Source organism: Monodelphis domestica, chromosome 5, assembly GCF_027887165.1.
Source record: "Monodelphis domestica isolate mMonDom1 chromosome 5, mMonDom1.pri, whole genome shotgun sequence".
NCBI classification, from domain to species: domain Eukaryota; kingdom Metazoa; phylum Chordata; class Mammalia; order Didelphimorphia; family Didelphidae; genus Monodelphis; species Monodelphis domestica.
The window spans coordinates 267824746-267841529 of NC_077231.1; the positions used below are offsets into that span (position 1 = coordinate 267824746).

Consider the following 16784-nt stretch of genomic DNA (forward strand, 5'->3'; position numbering starts at 1 on the left):
CTGCCCTGGTACATAGTAGGTACTTAACAAATACTTATTCTCTGTCTCCTTCATTTAAGAGGCCATTCTTTCTTCTTTCACATCAACCAGATGTCTGCCCTATCTTCTCCTTCATCCCTGACTCACATGAAGATAGTTATTTGTTCTTCTTGCAAAAGCTAATCTACATGTAAATTCTATTCCATTCTATCTTCTCCAGCAGACTGTCCCCTAAATCATCCCCAGGTTCCCCCCTTATCTTCAATCTCATCAACTGGTTGCTTTCCTAGTGCCGGCAAACATGTCCCTGTTTTCTGCATCCTCAAAACTCTAACTTGATTTGTCTATCCCCACTAGCTAGAGTCCCACCATTTCTCCTTTTTGTGGCCTTGAAAAGGTCACCTACCAATGCCTACACTTTGTCTTACTTTCTTTTTTTTAAACATTATTTTATTTGGTCATTTCCAAACATTATTCATTTGAGACAAAGATCATTTTCTCCCCCCCCCAACTACCTCTCCCATAGCCGACACGCGATTACACTGGGTATCACATGTGTTCTTGATTTGAACCCATTTCCATGTTGTTGGTATTTGCATTAGAGTATTCATTTAGAGTCTCTCCTCAGACATGTCCCCTCCATCCCTGTAGTCAAGCTGTTGCTTTTCCTCGGTATTTTTACTCCCACAGTTTGTCCTCTGCTTGTGAATAGTTTTTTTTCTCATAGATCCCTGCAGATTGTTCAGGGACATTGCATTGACACTAATGGAGAAGTCCATTACGTTCGATTGTACCACAGTGTATCAGTCTCTGTGTACAATGTTTTCCTGGTTCTGCTCCTTTCGCTCTGCATCACTTCCTGGAGGTTGTTCCAGTCTCCATGGAATTCCTCCACTTTATTATTCCTTTGAGCACAATAGTATTCCATCACCAACATATACCACAATTTGTTCAGCCATTCCCCAATTGAAGGGCATCCCCTCATTTTCCAGTTTTTTGCCACCACAAAGAGCGTAGCTCTGAATATTCTTGTACAGGTCTTTTTCCTTATTATCTCTTTGGGGTACAAACCCAGCAGTGCTATGGCTGGATCAAAGGGCAGACAGTTTTTTATCACCCTTTGGGCATAGTTCCAAATTGCCCTCCAGAATGGTTGGATCAATTCACAACTCCACCAACAATGAATTAATGTCCTGATTTTGCCACATCCCCTCCAGCATTCATTACTTTCCTTTGCTGTCATGTTGGCCAATCTGCTAGGTGTGAGGTGATACCTCAGAGTTGTTTTGATTTGCATCTCTCTGATTATAAGAGATCTAGAACACTTTTTCATGTGCTTATTAATAGTTTTGATTTCTTTAACTGAAAACTGCCTATTCATGTCCCTTGCCCATTTATCAACTGGAGAATGGCTTGATTTTTTTTTGTACAATTGATTTAGCTCTTTATAAATTTGAGTAATTAAACCTTTGTCAGAGGTTTCTATGAAGATTTTTTTTCCCAATTTGCTGTTTCCCTTCTGATTTTAGTTACATTGGTTTTGTTTGTACAAAAGCTTTTTAATTTGATGTAGTCGAAATTATTTATTTTACATTTTATGATTCTTTCTATGTCTTGCTTGGTTTTAAAGTCTTTCCCTTCCCAAAGGTCTGACATGTATACTATTCTGTGTTTGCCTAATTTACTTATAGTTTCCTTTTTTATGTTCAAGTCGTTCACCCATTTTGAATTTATCTTGGTGTAGGGTGTGAGGTGTTGATCTAATCCTAATCTCTCCCAGACTGTCTTCCAATTTTCCCAGCAGTTTTTATCGAATAGTGGATTTTTGTCCCAAAAGCTGGGATCTTTGGGTTTATCGTATACTGTCTTGCTGAGGTCACTTGCCCCAGTCTATTCCACTGATCCTCCTTTCTTTTCTGTCTCTTAGCCAGTACCAAATTGTTTTGATGACCACTGCTTTGTAATATAGTTTGAGATCTGGAACTGCATAACTTTCTTTTTAACTCTCAACACTCTGGCTTCCAACCTCATCATTCCATCAGTCAATAAATACTAACTAAATGCTTGTGCTAAGTGAGGAGAATACAAGAGGCAAAAGGTGGGTTCTGCCCTTAAGGAACTTACAGTCTAATGAAGGAAACAAGCAAAAATAAATGTAGAAAATAGTTATATATAGGAGAGGCAGAAAGAAATTAAAAAAGGAAAAACAGGAGAAATAAGGAGGCTGGAAAAGACTTCTTGTAAAAGATGGGATTTTAGTTGACAACCTGAAATCAGAGAAGCCAGGAGACAAAGATGAAGAGAGCATTCCAAGTATGGGAAAGAACCAGAGAAAGTGCCCAGGGCCAAGAAAGTGTCCTATTTATGGAAAAACAAACAGAGCAGCATCACTGGATAGAAGAATAACATAGTAGGGTGTAAAAAAAAACTGGAAAGTAGGAGGGTTGGATTATGGAGGGCTTTGAAAGCCAAACAGAGGGTTTTGCATTTGATCCTAGAGACAATAGAAGTCTGGAGTTTACTAGGTAGGGATGTGACATGGTCAGCCCTGCACTTCAGGAAAATCACTTTGGCAGCTAAAAGAAAGGTAGACTGGAGTGAGGAAAAGAATGAGACACACCCACCAGCAAGCTATTGCATATGTCCAGGATTGAGGAGATGAAGAACAGTATCAGAGTGGTGGCAAGGTCAGAGAATAGAAGGAGGAATATATTCAAGGGATGTTGCAAGCATGACATCAGAAAGGCCTTGACAACAGACTGGATAAAATGGGGGGAGAGGGGTTCAAGATATAGTGCTGAGTAGGATAATACCTATGTTGTGAGCTTGAGGGACTGGTAGCATGGTACTGCCTTGAATAGTAATAGGGTAGTGGTGGGAAAAGGCTTAGGGGAAAATATCTGGAAATGTGTTTAAGATGTCTACTGGACATCTACTAAGATGTCAGAAAAGCAGCTGGAGATGCCAACATGACTAGGGTCAGCAGAAAAGTTGAGAGATAAGATAGTTAATTTGAGAATCATCAGCATAGTTAGTAATTAAATACATGAGAGCTGATGAGGTCAACAAGTGAACAACTAAAAGTTCTCTCTTCAAAGTGACCAAGGATAGATCACTTAACTGCCTTATCTAATAACCTTTTTCAATACTCATCCTTCTTAAATTCTCTGAAGCCTCTGTACAGTATTACCTCTTAGTTAGCTTTCTTCAAAATTCAGAAAATTTAAGAAATAGAAAGATTTAGAGAACTCATAGGACCAAAACTTCTCATTTTATATACCACAAAAATGAGGCCCAAGGAGATCAAATTAATTACCCAAAGTCATATTGAAAAAGCCAGAATTTGACATGATTTTCACTTTTCCAATACCATCACACTCCCTCAAATGAATCATCAGTTTTATTTTTCCCCTTTATGTCCTATTTTTTGACAGAATATTCCTATAAAAATGTTGTAGAATTATTCATGAATATATTCAGATAATCCAATACAGTCACAGTTTGGAAAACACTAAAAATGGGATACCAGAAACAGAAATGGAATTAGAAAAAGGAGCTGAAAGGTTACCAATACTAATATTTTTTCACACATGTTTGAAATCAAAGCAATTAAGTCAAAAGAAAATGAAAAGGGGGCAGCACACCTAGGTGTGTCATTGGATTGAGAGCCAGGCCTCAAGACCAGAGGTTCTTGGTTCAAATCTGACCTCAGACATTTCCTATATGTATGACCCTGGGCAAGTCACCTAACCCCTATTGCCTAGTCCTTCTGCCTTGGGACCAATACACAACATTGATTATAAGACAGAAAGTAGGGTGTTTTTTTTTTTAAATGAAAAAGGAGATAAAAGAGAAAAAGAAAAACTAAATTATATCTGACTATTGCTGCCAGTCCGTGGACTAGTTATCTGGTATATACACGTGGATGAAAAACAGTATAAGGAAAAGGCCATCAAGAGACTTGGATTCTAGTTCTTCATTTGTCAAACAAGTTACTTAACATTTGTGAATTTAGTCATTTTTTAATTAGAAGAATCATCTCTGAAATCACAGAATGAACCAGTCTTTAGCTGATCTTTTTTGTTTTAATTCAAAGATGTTTTATTTTCCCAATTATAGTAATAATAATTTTCAACATGTTTTCCAAAATTATGAGACCCAAACCATCTCTCTTCCCTCCCTTTCCTCCCCTCAGAGATAGTAAGCAATTTGATCTGGGCCAAAAATGTATGCAAAATACACCTCCTTACTGGTCACTGTTGTGAGCACTTACACAAAACCAAAACTCCAAAATAAAATCATAAAGTCACTGATGTGGAAGATAGTATGCTTTGATATGCATCCATCTGACTCCAAAAGTTCTTTCTCTGGAGGTAGATAACATTTTCCATCATAAGTCCTTCAGAATTGTTTGAGATCATGGCATTGCTGAGAGCTGATTGGTCTTTTAAAGATTATCATATAAACTATCAGCTTTGTGGTATGAAGTCATATAATCTATGCCATATACTTGCTGTTGTTCAGTCATGACCAACTCTTCATGATTCCAATGCCACTTGTGGTATTTGCTAAATGGACAGCAGATGCTTGAAGATGTAGGAAAATTACATCTGAAAATATTATCATTTATTGATTACCATTTTAATTTCAGATATAAAAAAGCCTCAAAACATTCATCAGTGTATTAGAAAATTCAAGTTACAATGAGATTATGTCAATTTACTGCATAATATTCAACAGCCCCCAATGATGAAGTATTTTACTAGATTTCAAAAATAAACAACAAATATACTTTAATTTCCATTTATAGCACAATTATCCATAAGCCAAAATATTTTGGGACATAGGTTATTTATCTTAATTAGTTCCAGTGTCAAAAATGTCTATATTCTTTTTTTTATTTTTAAAACCCTTACCTTCCGTCTTGGAGTCAATACTGTGTATTGGCTCCAAGGCAGAAGAGTGGTAAGGACTAGGCAATGGGGATTAAGTGACTTGCCCAGGGTCACACAGCTGGGAAGTGTCTGAGGTCAAATTTGAACCCAGGACCTCCCATCTCTAGGCCTGGCTCTCAATCCACTGAGCCACCCAGCTGCCCCCTAAAAATGTCTATATTCTGAAGCAGTTATCAGAAAGATAATCACTAAATACTTAAAGAATGGCAAAGAGGCACAAAAATGACAAGAATATCAACATACTTGTTTATAGAATTCAGTGGAAATTACACTGAACTAAGAGTCAAGGAGACCTGAATTCAATTCCAAGTTTGGCAACTAACCAGTTATGAGATCTTGGGCAAGTCACTTAAACTACTGTTACTGTAAGAACTTTTCCAGATCCATTAATCTATAAGAATTTTTTTTAAGTAATGGATTTTAAAATTTACAAAGTGACAATTCCTTCTACATGCCTTCTAAGAAATAACTGTATAGAACAATGTTCTAGTTATTTAATGTGGTAGGAATCAAACACAATATCACAGGTGTCTGAAAGATCCATTTAATACTGCTGTTGTATAATAATGGATAATTTTAAGAGTACTAAATATCACATTTATTCATTGGCAGAGGACACTAAATAAAAATTAAGACATTCAACATAAAAAATGATTTTATTCTTTTACAAAATTCAAGGAATTAAAAAACCACCAAGCTAGAAGTAGATAAAAGTCAGTAAATAAAGAAATCTTAAATACATCTATACTAAAAGTTAGAAATTAACATATAGAAGAAAAAAAGTCAAAATAAGACATTGTTATTTGCTATTGAATATGAACAGATGGAAATCTTGAAACAATTTTTCCTTCTGGGTTGGATTTGTTTTTAATTGTGAGGAGGCATAAGACAAAATATAAAGTACAGAAAAAGGCAAATAAGTTAACAGATTTTTAGGTTTTTTAATTAAACACTGGGAAAGTCAAAGTGATTGTTCGTCAAATTCAAATATATTCAGCAATAACAGTAGGAGATTATTTTTGTATTTTAAGTGCTTTACTTGAAAATAAAACAGTAAAGAAAAGTGATGCATGGTTCATGAATTACTGAGAACTCTTAAGACACTAAAAGGAAAGAGAAGAGAAAGTGAAAATAAGATAGGTGAAAAGATTTTTTTAATGGAAAAAATCCATAGAAATTGGTACTTTGTCAAGGCAGGTTTTGAGCAATAACCTTTGTTAAAAAATTGGGTAACTGGGGGCAGCTGGATAGCTCAGTGGATTGAGAGCCAGGCCTAGAGAAGGGGAGGTCCTAGGTTCAAATCTGGCCTCAGACATTTCCCAGCTGTGTGACACTGGGCAAGTCACTTAACCCCCATTGCCCTAGCCCTTGCCACTTTTCTGCCTTGGAACCAATACACAGTATTGATTCTAAGATAGAAGGTGTAAGGGTTAAAAAAAAAATTGGGTAACAACTGAAACCAATAGAAATCATTAAACTAATTTGTGTCTATAGACATAAATACATAAAACAGAAATCTCTGAATCAAAATAAATGAAAAATCTGCAAAGGGGAAAAGAGGTAAAGAAAATGTAGAGGTCAATTCAATATTTCATAACATGAAGATGAGCAATTCTGCTTTCATAATCTTTTACAGGTTTATAAAGGCAATTTAGTAAGGAGTCTCCTTTTGAATTTTCTTCATCCTTGTAACTGCCAAAATGTGGTTGCCAAAACTGTGAAAGTTAAAATTTGTAAATGCCCAAACTGTAAAGGATAGTTTTTAGTGTTTTGACTTAAAATCTAAAATAAGTGGTCACCATGGTGTTAAGGTGAAAATCACCTTTAAAGGTTGTTATGATATTAATTTATGGTCGCCAAGGAATTTACTTATGAAATTCCTAAAAATGAAACACTCAAGTCAGAATGGAGTTTATGGTGGTTTACTCACAATGGGAGAAAGAAAAAGGGAGAGGGAGAGAAGGAGAGAGGAGAAAAGGGAAAGGGGTAAACTCAACCTTCTGGCCAAGCCAGAGGGAGATTAGAGGGAGATTAGGCCCAAAGGGCCAAGGTAGCGAAGAAAATCAGTCCTTGACTCATGTGACGGATCTGAAGGGAAGCTGTCTATGGGCCTCCTCCCTCCTCAAGCTCCTAGCACGAACTTCCGCCTAGCTCTCTCCACAGGAAGTCAGTGAATTCCAGAGGTTGTTCCCTACCTCACTTCCTGTGCCTCACAAGTACGAATGGTGGCTCAAGCTTGGCTTAGGACAGCCCAGGTGGGCAGTTAGTTAATTCAGATTTGTCATTGACTAGCACATGCCCGTGTGGTGTGGGTGTGCACAATTTTGGGTGCTAGACCAAGCAAGATGGAGATTTTAAAATTCACAATGGGAAATTCCCAAATATGAAAATACCCAAGTCAGCTGGGATTTATGAAGATTTTAATTAATGTAAATGAAGGATTTAAGGGAAGGAGAGAGAGAGGAGGGAGAGAGAGGGAGAGGGAGAGGGAGAGGGAGAGGGAGAGGGAGAGGGAGAGGGAGAGGGAGAGGGAGAGAGAGAGAGAGAGAGAGAAATAGCCAAGCAGTGGAAAAGGGCAAAGGGCCTAGGCCAAAACAGCCTAGGCCTGAGCCTAAGGGAGAGTAAGTCAGTCTTTATCACTCACCACAAGATCGTCTCCAAACAAGCGCCAGTCCTCACTTCAACTCTGAACTCCAATTACCATCCCGAACTGACTTTCAATCCAACACTCATTACCTGAACTGACTTCTCCTTTTAAAGAAATTTTCTCTTATGTCACCTTCCCTAAATTTTCATATCTACCAATCACAGTAGATGCTTTTTTCCCCCAGGACTGCCCATTCTTAGTTCTCATCTTCTTTTGTTCTCACCTTCTCTGGTTAGATTAAATCACTCTGAGTACATCACACCTCTTTTGTTAAGCTTGCCTTTTGTAAGTTGCTTGACCTTTTAGTGATTAATTTAACCTTTATAGGTACTTAGCACTTTTTTGTATTAGATCTAAAAAGAGACCTAGCTAAAGGTTCTAGCTTAGGGATTTTTCATTGTTCAGTCAGGAGTTTGAAACTTTATCTTTCCCTAAGGCACTGTCTAAGTAGGGTGGAGTAATTTTAAAAGTTCTCAATACATTCCTGACCTCCATTGTTAAAAATGGGGAATAGCTTAATCAAATCTTCTAAGGTGCAGTCTGAGTTTTTAAAATTCACATTATTCAGAGCTAAGAGATCTAAATAAATACACCAGCAAGCTGAAATTATGGTCTCTTTCATAAAGAAGGCATGAAAAACATATGATTTAATAGATTTTTAAACTCTAACATTTAATGGAGATATAGAAATAAAATTATAAGTGGTTTGGAATAGGGAACAAACAAAAGAGTCTGTGTTCAGCTCAGGAACAATAGTGAAATGTAAAACACTTTTAAAATTATTGTTCAAGGTCCAGCACAAAAATTCACAGTAAGATTTGAAATCTGACATGGCTCAATGTCATCCATCATTATTTCTGTAATGAACAGTCCTGAGGGGGAGGATAAGGCCTGTGTTATTTTCTCTTTCCAGTAAAATGCCTTTCGCAAGAATGGCAGCAGAACTTTACTGAAACTAGTTTATTGGCTCTAACAAACCACTGTACCAAGAGCTTCATTCACAAAGATTCAAAGTAATAAGGCATTAAAAATATAAGTCTGGAAAGAAGTTAAGAAACAAAAAAAACAAAACAAAATTACCTTTATAAAAGTAAAATTATCTTCCTATTTCCAGAAAAACAACTGTAGAAGTGTGTAAATCTGAACCTCTCCAGTAATGAAAAAGACTGATGCCTGAAGAGTCACAATGAGGATGGTAAAAAAGGAAGAAAATAATATGTGAAATGAAGGAATCTAAAGCTCTACTAGTAGGGGTATAAGTTAAACAGAATCAGAATCAGAGAATCACAAAATGTCAGTTAGGCTATCTAACCCAATCTATACAACCCCCAGAATGCTGACTCTGAAGGCTAAAGTCCTATCTAAGCTCAAGTCTTGCCTTGATATTTACTGCTAGCATGACTTTATGTAAGTCACTTAAAGCTACCTGGAAGGGAGAAAAAAAGGGAGGAAGGGAAAATAAGAGGAAGAAAGGATTTATTAAGTACACAATATGTGCTGGGCACTTTACAATGATCTCATTTGACCCTCATGCCAACCCTGGGAGGTAAATGATATTATCATCCCAATTTACAGATCTGAAAACTGAGGAAAGTAGATATTAAGTGTCTTGCCCAAGGGTCACCAAGCTAGTAAATGTATACAGCTCTATTTGAACACAGGTATTCCTGAGTCCAGAGCCTGTGCTCTATTCACTGTACTACCTAGCTTCCTAGGTTGAAGCAGGTAGTCTCTCAAGTTCCTTCCAGCTCTAGAATAGTAACCGATTTCTTCTATTATAGTACCATTCTCCCCAAATTTCAATCAGGTCTACTATTCATTGTTTTTGATGTTCTTATTTTTGCTCACATTGGGCTAGCAAGTTTTTTCTTATATCTATATGTAGAATATCTCTCTAAAGTGTTTTAAGTACATGAACAGATCATAGATAAAAGCAATTTGCTACTCCGTGCTTAAGGATGAAAACAACTTATTAGGACCTAACAAATCTGAGCCATGTGATTCCAAAAGTCAGAGACAGATAAAGCTTTACAGGAAAGAAAAAGAAAAAAAAAGAAGTAGGATCCTGGTCACAAGGTATTAGCTCCTAACACCAAGATGAGGCAAAATCAGAATTTCTAAAGGTTTTCATCCTTTGGGAAAGATCATGAAAAAAACTAAGTTAAAAAATACTGAAGGAGTCAAATCTGAGTCTAAGTTGTGGTTAAGGAGCCAAACACCTCTACTTTTTAATGACCAATAAAACTTTTTTAATACATATAAAGAGAAGCAAACAAATCTAGTAACCTAGTGTTTAATAAACCCCCAAATTTAAGCTATTGGAGTAAAGATTTAATATTCAACAAAAACTGTTGGGAAAACTGGAAAGTAGTCATACAGAAATTTCTTAGCTTTAGACCAATACCTCCCACCCAAAAAAAAGGTAAGTTTCAAATGGATATTATGTAGATGTAAAAGGTCACATTATAAACAAATTAGAGGAAGAATATTTCCTGTCAGATTTATTGATGAAGAATTCATGATCAAACAAAGGATAGAGAAGATCACAAAATCTGGAGATTGTTGAGTCCTATACTATTTGCTGAAATTCAAGATTCCTATAACTTTCTTTGACTAGTCAGCCAAGACTAAAGGAAAAACAAAATAATCATCTCATCAAAAATGCAGACAATTAGAAAACTTTTGGACCAGACCTTTGATTTCATTGCTATAGTTGATGCTAAAAGGGGAAATTCCCTCCAGTAATGAAGATCAGCAACTAGAATGTAAATCTGAGAGCTTACAGTCTTATATTGCTTATATTTTTGTTTTACTAGTACTGAGTGCAATGCTTGGGGCATAGTAAATATTTAATAAAAGTTTCTTCATTGATTCAAACACATTCATGTACTAAAAGCAGACCTTGAACTCAGGTCATAAAAGGGATAATTACTATGTCATGCTGCCTCTAAAACTCACTACCTAGATTCCATTTAAATTCTGATAGCTTTAATTATCAAATAGATATACTCTTAAAGGAAGATATAAATTTCTCCTTTTTGTAAATCTTATAATTTTAAATAGCTACTTATTTTCATATTGAGCCAACTGTCAGAACATATTAAAGATTCAAAAGTCCAGTTGACACTTATTTTTAGCAATATTCAACATAATTACAGTAGAATTTCTCCCCATTTAAAATTCATCATATCTCATGTACAAAAATATCTATAGTAGCTTTTTTGATATTAGCAAAGAACTGGAAAACAAAGGGATGAGTATCATTTGCAGCATGACTTAACAACTAATGGCATATGAACATAATAGAGTATTATTATGCCATAAAAATTTATGAAAATAAATGGTTTCCATGAAAGCTGGGAAGATTTGTAGGCACTGATGCAGAGTAAAGTGTGAAGAACAAGAATAATTTACTTAATAACAACCCTGCAAAAACAAACAACTTTGTGAGACATAATAACTGAAATTAATGACCAATTGTGATTGCAGAGGACCAAAATTAACCATATTACTCATCTCCAGACAGAGAGGTGATTAAGAGACATAGGTTGCAGACTGTGATATATTCTTTTGGATATAACCAAACAGGTAATTAGTTTTGTTGGACTGTATATTGGTTACAAGTCTTTAATTTTAATAGAGGGAGTTCGGAGGGAGAGAAAATAGATTTGTCAATTGAAAAATATATTTTATCATTTTTAATAATAAAATTCATTGTAGCATGCATTTATGTAGCATTATATTATACAATAAATATTATTTTTGTACCCTTTCCATTCAACATTCTCTCTCTCTTTTTTTAAAATAAATTCTTGCCTTCTGTCTTAGAATCAATACTATGTATTGGTTCCAAGGCAGAAAACTGGTAATGGGCTAGGCAATGGGGGTTAAGTGACTTGCCCAGGATCACAGAGCTAGGGGGCATCTGAGGCCACATTTGAACCTAGGACCTTCCATCTCTAGGCCTGGCTCTCAATCCACTGAGCTACCCAGCTGCCCCTCTACAATCTCTTTCTAATAGATATGCCTAATTTTACCTCTTAGTATATCACCAGTGCAAAGAATGAACCTCACCGATATTAAGTATTTAATAGTTTGTTGAATTGAATCATTTATATTGTTGGTACGATAGACGGATCAGAATATACCTGAATTCTATACAAAAATAATGAAATAAACTTTTGAATCCTTGGTCCTTCAACTTCCAATATCCCAATGATCAAAACTAAAAGAAGAAAAAAATTCTAAGTTCTAAAAGCAGAGATACAAATACGTAAAGAAACACAGAGCAAGGAAGAGAGGGCATGTGAATAGCATAAAAACACTAATATTAAATTAAGAATAAATTATTTTTTTAAAGATAGCAATAAGCAAGATAGTCAAATAAAAGAGTATCTTAAGGAATGAAAGCCTATGCTAGATCATTATCAGGCATTACTGCTTTCTAGGTAAATGATTCATTTACAAGGAATATTCAAAGACAATTTGCTATTCCATGACTGAGTAATCATATTAAGTCTCACATTTTACAATGACTTAGTTTCCAAAGTACTTTCCTTGAAAGGATGTAAAGTAGAAAATTTATTACCTTTCAAATTTTTCTTATGGCAAAAGTGAGGTTGATGGTTGTTAAGTGACTTATCCAGAGTCATACCGCTAATTGTTGTATGACAATTAAAAGGCACAGCTTGTGGTGAAACTGGACCTAAACCTAGGTCATCTGGAGCTAAACTTTTCACCTTCTACTAGTATTTTTATCATTCCATTCTACTGCTGAATTAAAAAATGATATATACATAGTCATCTTTACTATGATTGTCAAAATAGATATTCACCAGGTCAAAACCTAGCACCCATAAAAGATAAAAGAATTCTAAAGGTTCTAAGATTACCAAAAATATGTATTTCTTGATGTCTTTACTAAATGCAGCAACTCATTGCTGAGAAATAAGAAAGTTTAAAAAGAAACAAGAATAAAGAGGCTGAAGGGTGAAATCCATAGGTGACAAGATGGGTGTACTTAGATAGAGAGGAAAGACCTGACTGAAATATGCAACTATGGCTCTCCATGTCATTGGGGCCACTCATAACACCCTGATAGAGATACTATGTTTACTAGAAGAAAGGAGTAAAAGCAATCATTTAAGAATCTCTTCATTTTTTTCACAGGCTGGATCTACCTTATTGGGGTGTTAAAGCTTTTTCCACTTTTCTGGGAAAACCTTGAGGAAGACAAAAGTAGCAGTCCTTCAATATCTCAAGCAATTGGAATGACTTCAGAGACAACTGGGGGACCCTCTTCTCAATTTCTGCTGCAAATGACTGTAGCAGCAAGAAGCAGAGAAATACAACCCAACTCTAACTCATACACACTTTATCCCCAGAAGAAAAAAAATTGAGCTGTTCTGAGAAAATTGAGATGGAACTTCTTGAAGATGGGTACTTTTTCAAATAAGCTTAATAGTACAATTTATTATACCAGCAAGTAATATGCATGTGGGTGTCTACATACCCACATATGTATGCGCACACACAGCTTTTTGATATGAGGAAGACTACAAAATCCTTGGGGCTTTCAACAACAGTTACAAACTTAGATTCTTCTAAAATAAGACTGCACTATTGTGTCATTCTAAAATAAAAGGTAAGAAGATGTGTGTCTCAATTGGTCTCCCACTAAAAATTGTAAAAATAATAATAAAACTGTAAAAATAAAGAGAAATGAATTGATTATTGATTACAAACTGATTAGATACTCTAATATACTTATGTAATAAGACTTAATTTCTAATATCATCCTTATAATATACTGTATACCAGAAGTGAAAAATTCCCTGGCTGCTGGCCACAACTCTTCCAGGAAGACTGAATAAAAATGTAATTAGAAAATGTTTAACAAAATAAACAAAAATACAACATAATATTAATTACTGGTTTTCTTAGCTAATATGCACACAACAGCCTTCTATTTGAGTTTGCTGTCACTGATATGCACTACTCCCACCTTTGAGCATTTGCTACTACTTAAAATGCCTTCCTCCATTCTAGCTATCCAAATCTTATCCAACTTGGAAGGACAAGTTTAAGAGTGATTCTCCCCTTCAAGAAGTCCTCCGAGTACCCTACAATCCCTCTTATTAAGTGAATAGTTAAGTCCATATCTTAGCACTGTTTTCCTCTATTTCAGGTTGTCTTCTGAAATAAAACTGTAAACTCTTTGAAAGGAATTGATGTCTAATACTTAATTTGTAGCATTTAAAAGAGTAATTACAAAGTTGATAATCACTAAATCCTATGGAATTTCTAGTTACCGTTATCTAGACTTTCACTATCACAATTCAGAATCATTACAACTTTTTTGCCTAGTTCAGTAACTCACAAGGCTACAAGGATGATTTCTTTCAAATTTTTATTTTGCTGTTGAGCATACAGATTTTCTAAACACACAATAACAGTTCACGTTCATATAGTGATTGTATTTTTTTTTACTTTCCTTACAAGTAAGCCTCCAATAAAGTACAATTACAATAAAATTTACAGATGAGATCTCACATGATTTGTCCAGAGCCACAGATTAGTCAATGTAACATGTAAGAGAAATTATTCAAACAATACCTATAAAATGAATTCCACACTAGCTTTTAGTGCTAGTAGTGAACACATGATTTCTTAAGGTGCAGGCCACAAAATGCTGGATGTATCAAGAAAAGTAATGAAATAAAAAAAGACATAAGTCAGATTTGTATCATCCATATAAAAGGCTTCTGAACTAACTGCTAAACCGAACTCTTCATTTAAGAGATAAACTAATTCTAAACTTTGGACAAAACCATGGTGTACATGAACCTGGAATGAGTGACATAGTCTTGGTTTTTGGCACCTGAAAAAGGGTAAAAGTGACCCAGAAATATTGAATTTAATCTATCTGAGTTTAGTCAAAAGAATGCAATATTGCACATGCAAGTAGATGAGAGAAGTCATTCACCAAAACCTGGAATTTTAGTTCCAGGGAAAATTCCTGGAAGCATAAAAGTAGCAAATAAAAATTATATTTTGTACAATTTTAAACGTAAAACAAAGACTGAAAATATTGCCACCCTCAAAAAAAAAAAAAGTTTAGCAAAATTCATTATTCAAAGAACCAATAAGTATTTCTTAAGGTTTTTTCCAAACTGGGTAACTCACGTGCCTCTGTTCACCCTTTATAAACACCTCATACAAAATATGTACAAAGTTTATCAAACATTTTAACTATGAAAAAAAACTTTTCATCTTACTTAATCTTAATCAAGCTAAACAATCTATTGGTACACTCCATGCCACCGAAACGGCAATCATAGTAATAAGAAATTCTGTTTGGAGTAGGTGCTTAGCAAAAGGGCTAAATGCAAAGAACTCTTAAGAAAGAACAACCTCATTATTTTATTATTTTTTAAATTGCTAAACTGAAAGTCTGCCACCAGATTCTAAACTAGCTCGCTCTTTTTATCCTCTCCCCACCCCCCTTCCACACACCCCTTCCTTCCTCCCTCCCTCTTCCCCTATCACAGGAAAACATCCCGACTTACTCTCCCTGAGTCAGAACAGGTTTTACAACTGTTTGTTTCTTTGGACTTGCCACTACTCAGTGTTCCAAGAGCCTACTTTACTCACTTCAATCAGTGTGACACGTAATCGATCTGTCTGGAGCTGTTATCATTGAGTTTTCTGACCATGAAATGGGGAGTGAAAAGACTGCAGGTCGAGGACCTCGGGCACCTGAATGGGTGCCCCAACGGGCCGCTGAGCTCTACGGTGGCAACCATCCAGGGAGGATCTAGGAAAGCTCACCGGGCAGAGAGGACCGAGGGAAAGAGAGGGAGCTCACAAAGGCAGCGGCTAGTCCTGGGCAAAACGACCCAGCGAGCTAGAGGATGGGCAGGAGGGGGATTCTGAGGGCAGACCCCGGACAATAGGAGTCTGAGGTGATGCCCAGCTGCCAGCCCCAGGGTCCCGGAAGGATAACTCGGTCAACGCGACGCGAGGCCAGGGGTCTCGGCGAGCCCATGGGGGACCGGTCCGACTCTGCTGTGCGCCCCCAGACACCCTCTCACCTTGGTTACAGAACAGGCTCCACAGCTTGGCGAAGAGCAGCCCCATCACGCGAGCCCAGCCGGCCGCGGGGCCCTTCACAGATGCCTCGGCTCCAGAGGACCAGGCGCCACCGGGGCCCCCACCCCCGGGAGCGGCGCGGGCCGGAGCCAGGCAGCGGCTCGCAGAAGTCAGCTGTCGGGTCTCCGCGCACCGACTCCCGGGGTGGCTCCAGTGGACGCTTGACTGCCCCGTCACGGAGAGCCGGGGACTCGCGTGCGGCGGCCAGGTGCTCTCGGTGGTCCCTTTGTTCAAGCTGGCTGAACCCGACGGCGATCCGTAGGACCCTGGGCCTCGACCCACCTCCCGCTGCTGCTTGCTCTAGCTCGCCCTCTCATCAGCTCCGCCTCCGCGCTTGCCCGCCCTCCTCCGGGACGGGCCCCGCCCCGCCCGATGGCGTCTGCGTCATCGCGCTGACGGGAGCTTACGCCATGGACGTGGCACTGGCCTGACCCTAATTCTGATTGGTTTCCACCCAGCCGGGCTTCCCTCTTAGGCGCGTGGGCGGCGGCGAGGAGTTTCCCGGGGATCTTAGTGAGAAGGAGGGCGTGAGTCGCGGTCAGGCGGAAACCATAAATTCACAAGACTGTCCTGGGCGCGTCCTCTGACGTTGCAGCCTCTCCTGGATCCTTTTAGGGAGCGGCCGAGGTGGGGCCGAGGTGGGCTCACCCCCTCCCTGTCCCGGAGCTGTGAGCCATCAGAAAAAGAGGAATGGAAGAAGTAAGGAGAATGATAAGGAATGACCGAAACTGCATTAATTAAACGTTTCCTCTTTGTAAATCACTGGGCTTAGAGGTGGGATGTAGCGAGGAGATTTGCAAAAAAATAAAAAAAGTGGGCTTTGCCTGACCTAAGGGGGTTTAAATTCTAATTGGAAACCAAGTGGATGCCCATCTGTGGGCCGAATAAACAAACTATCAATAGTCAATAAAAATAAACATGAAGCTCCCAGTATGTTCCAGGTACTGTGCCAAGGATGGTGATGCAAAGATTAAAAGCATTTACTTAGCACCTACTATGTACCACACTATGCTAAGTGTTTTACAAATTTTATCCTCACCTCAACTGCCAGA

General features: G+C 37.5%; 1 protein-coding gene across 1 annotated transcript in view; it reads right to left on the minus strand.

Moving 5' to 3' along the window:
* The window catches only part of ARL5B (ADP ribosylation factor like GTPase 5B), a 48948-nt gene extending 32821 nt beyond the window's left edge, over positions 1-16127 (minus strand). The window contains exon 1 of the mRNA XM_007504902.3: positions 15675-16127. Within this exon, the coding sequence (XP_007504964.1) occupies positions 15675-15720 (46 nt within the window). The 5' untranslated portion in view covers positions 15721-16127. The remainder of the gene's footprint in view (positions 1-15674) is intronic.
* Between the last annotated feature and the right edge of the window lie 657 nt (positions 16128-16784).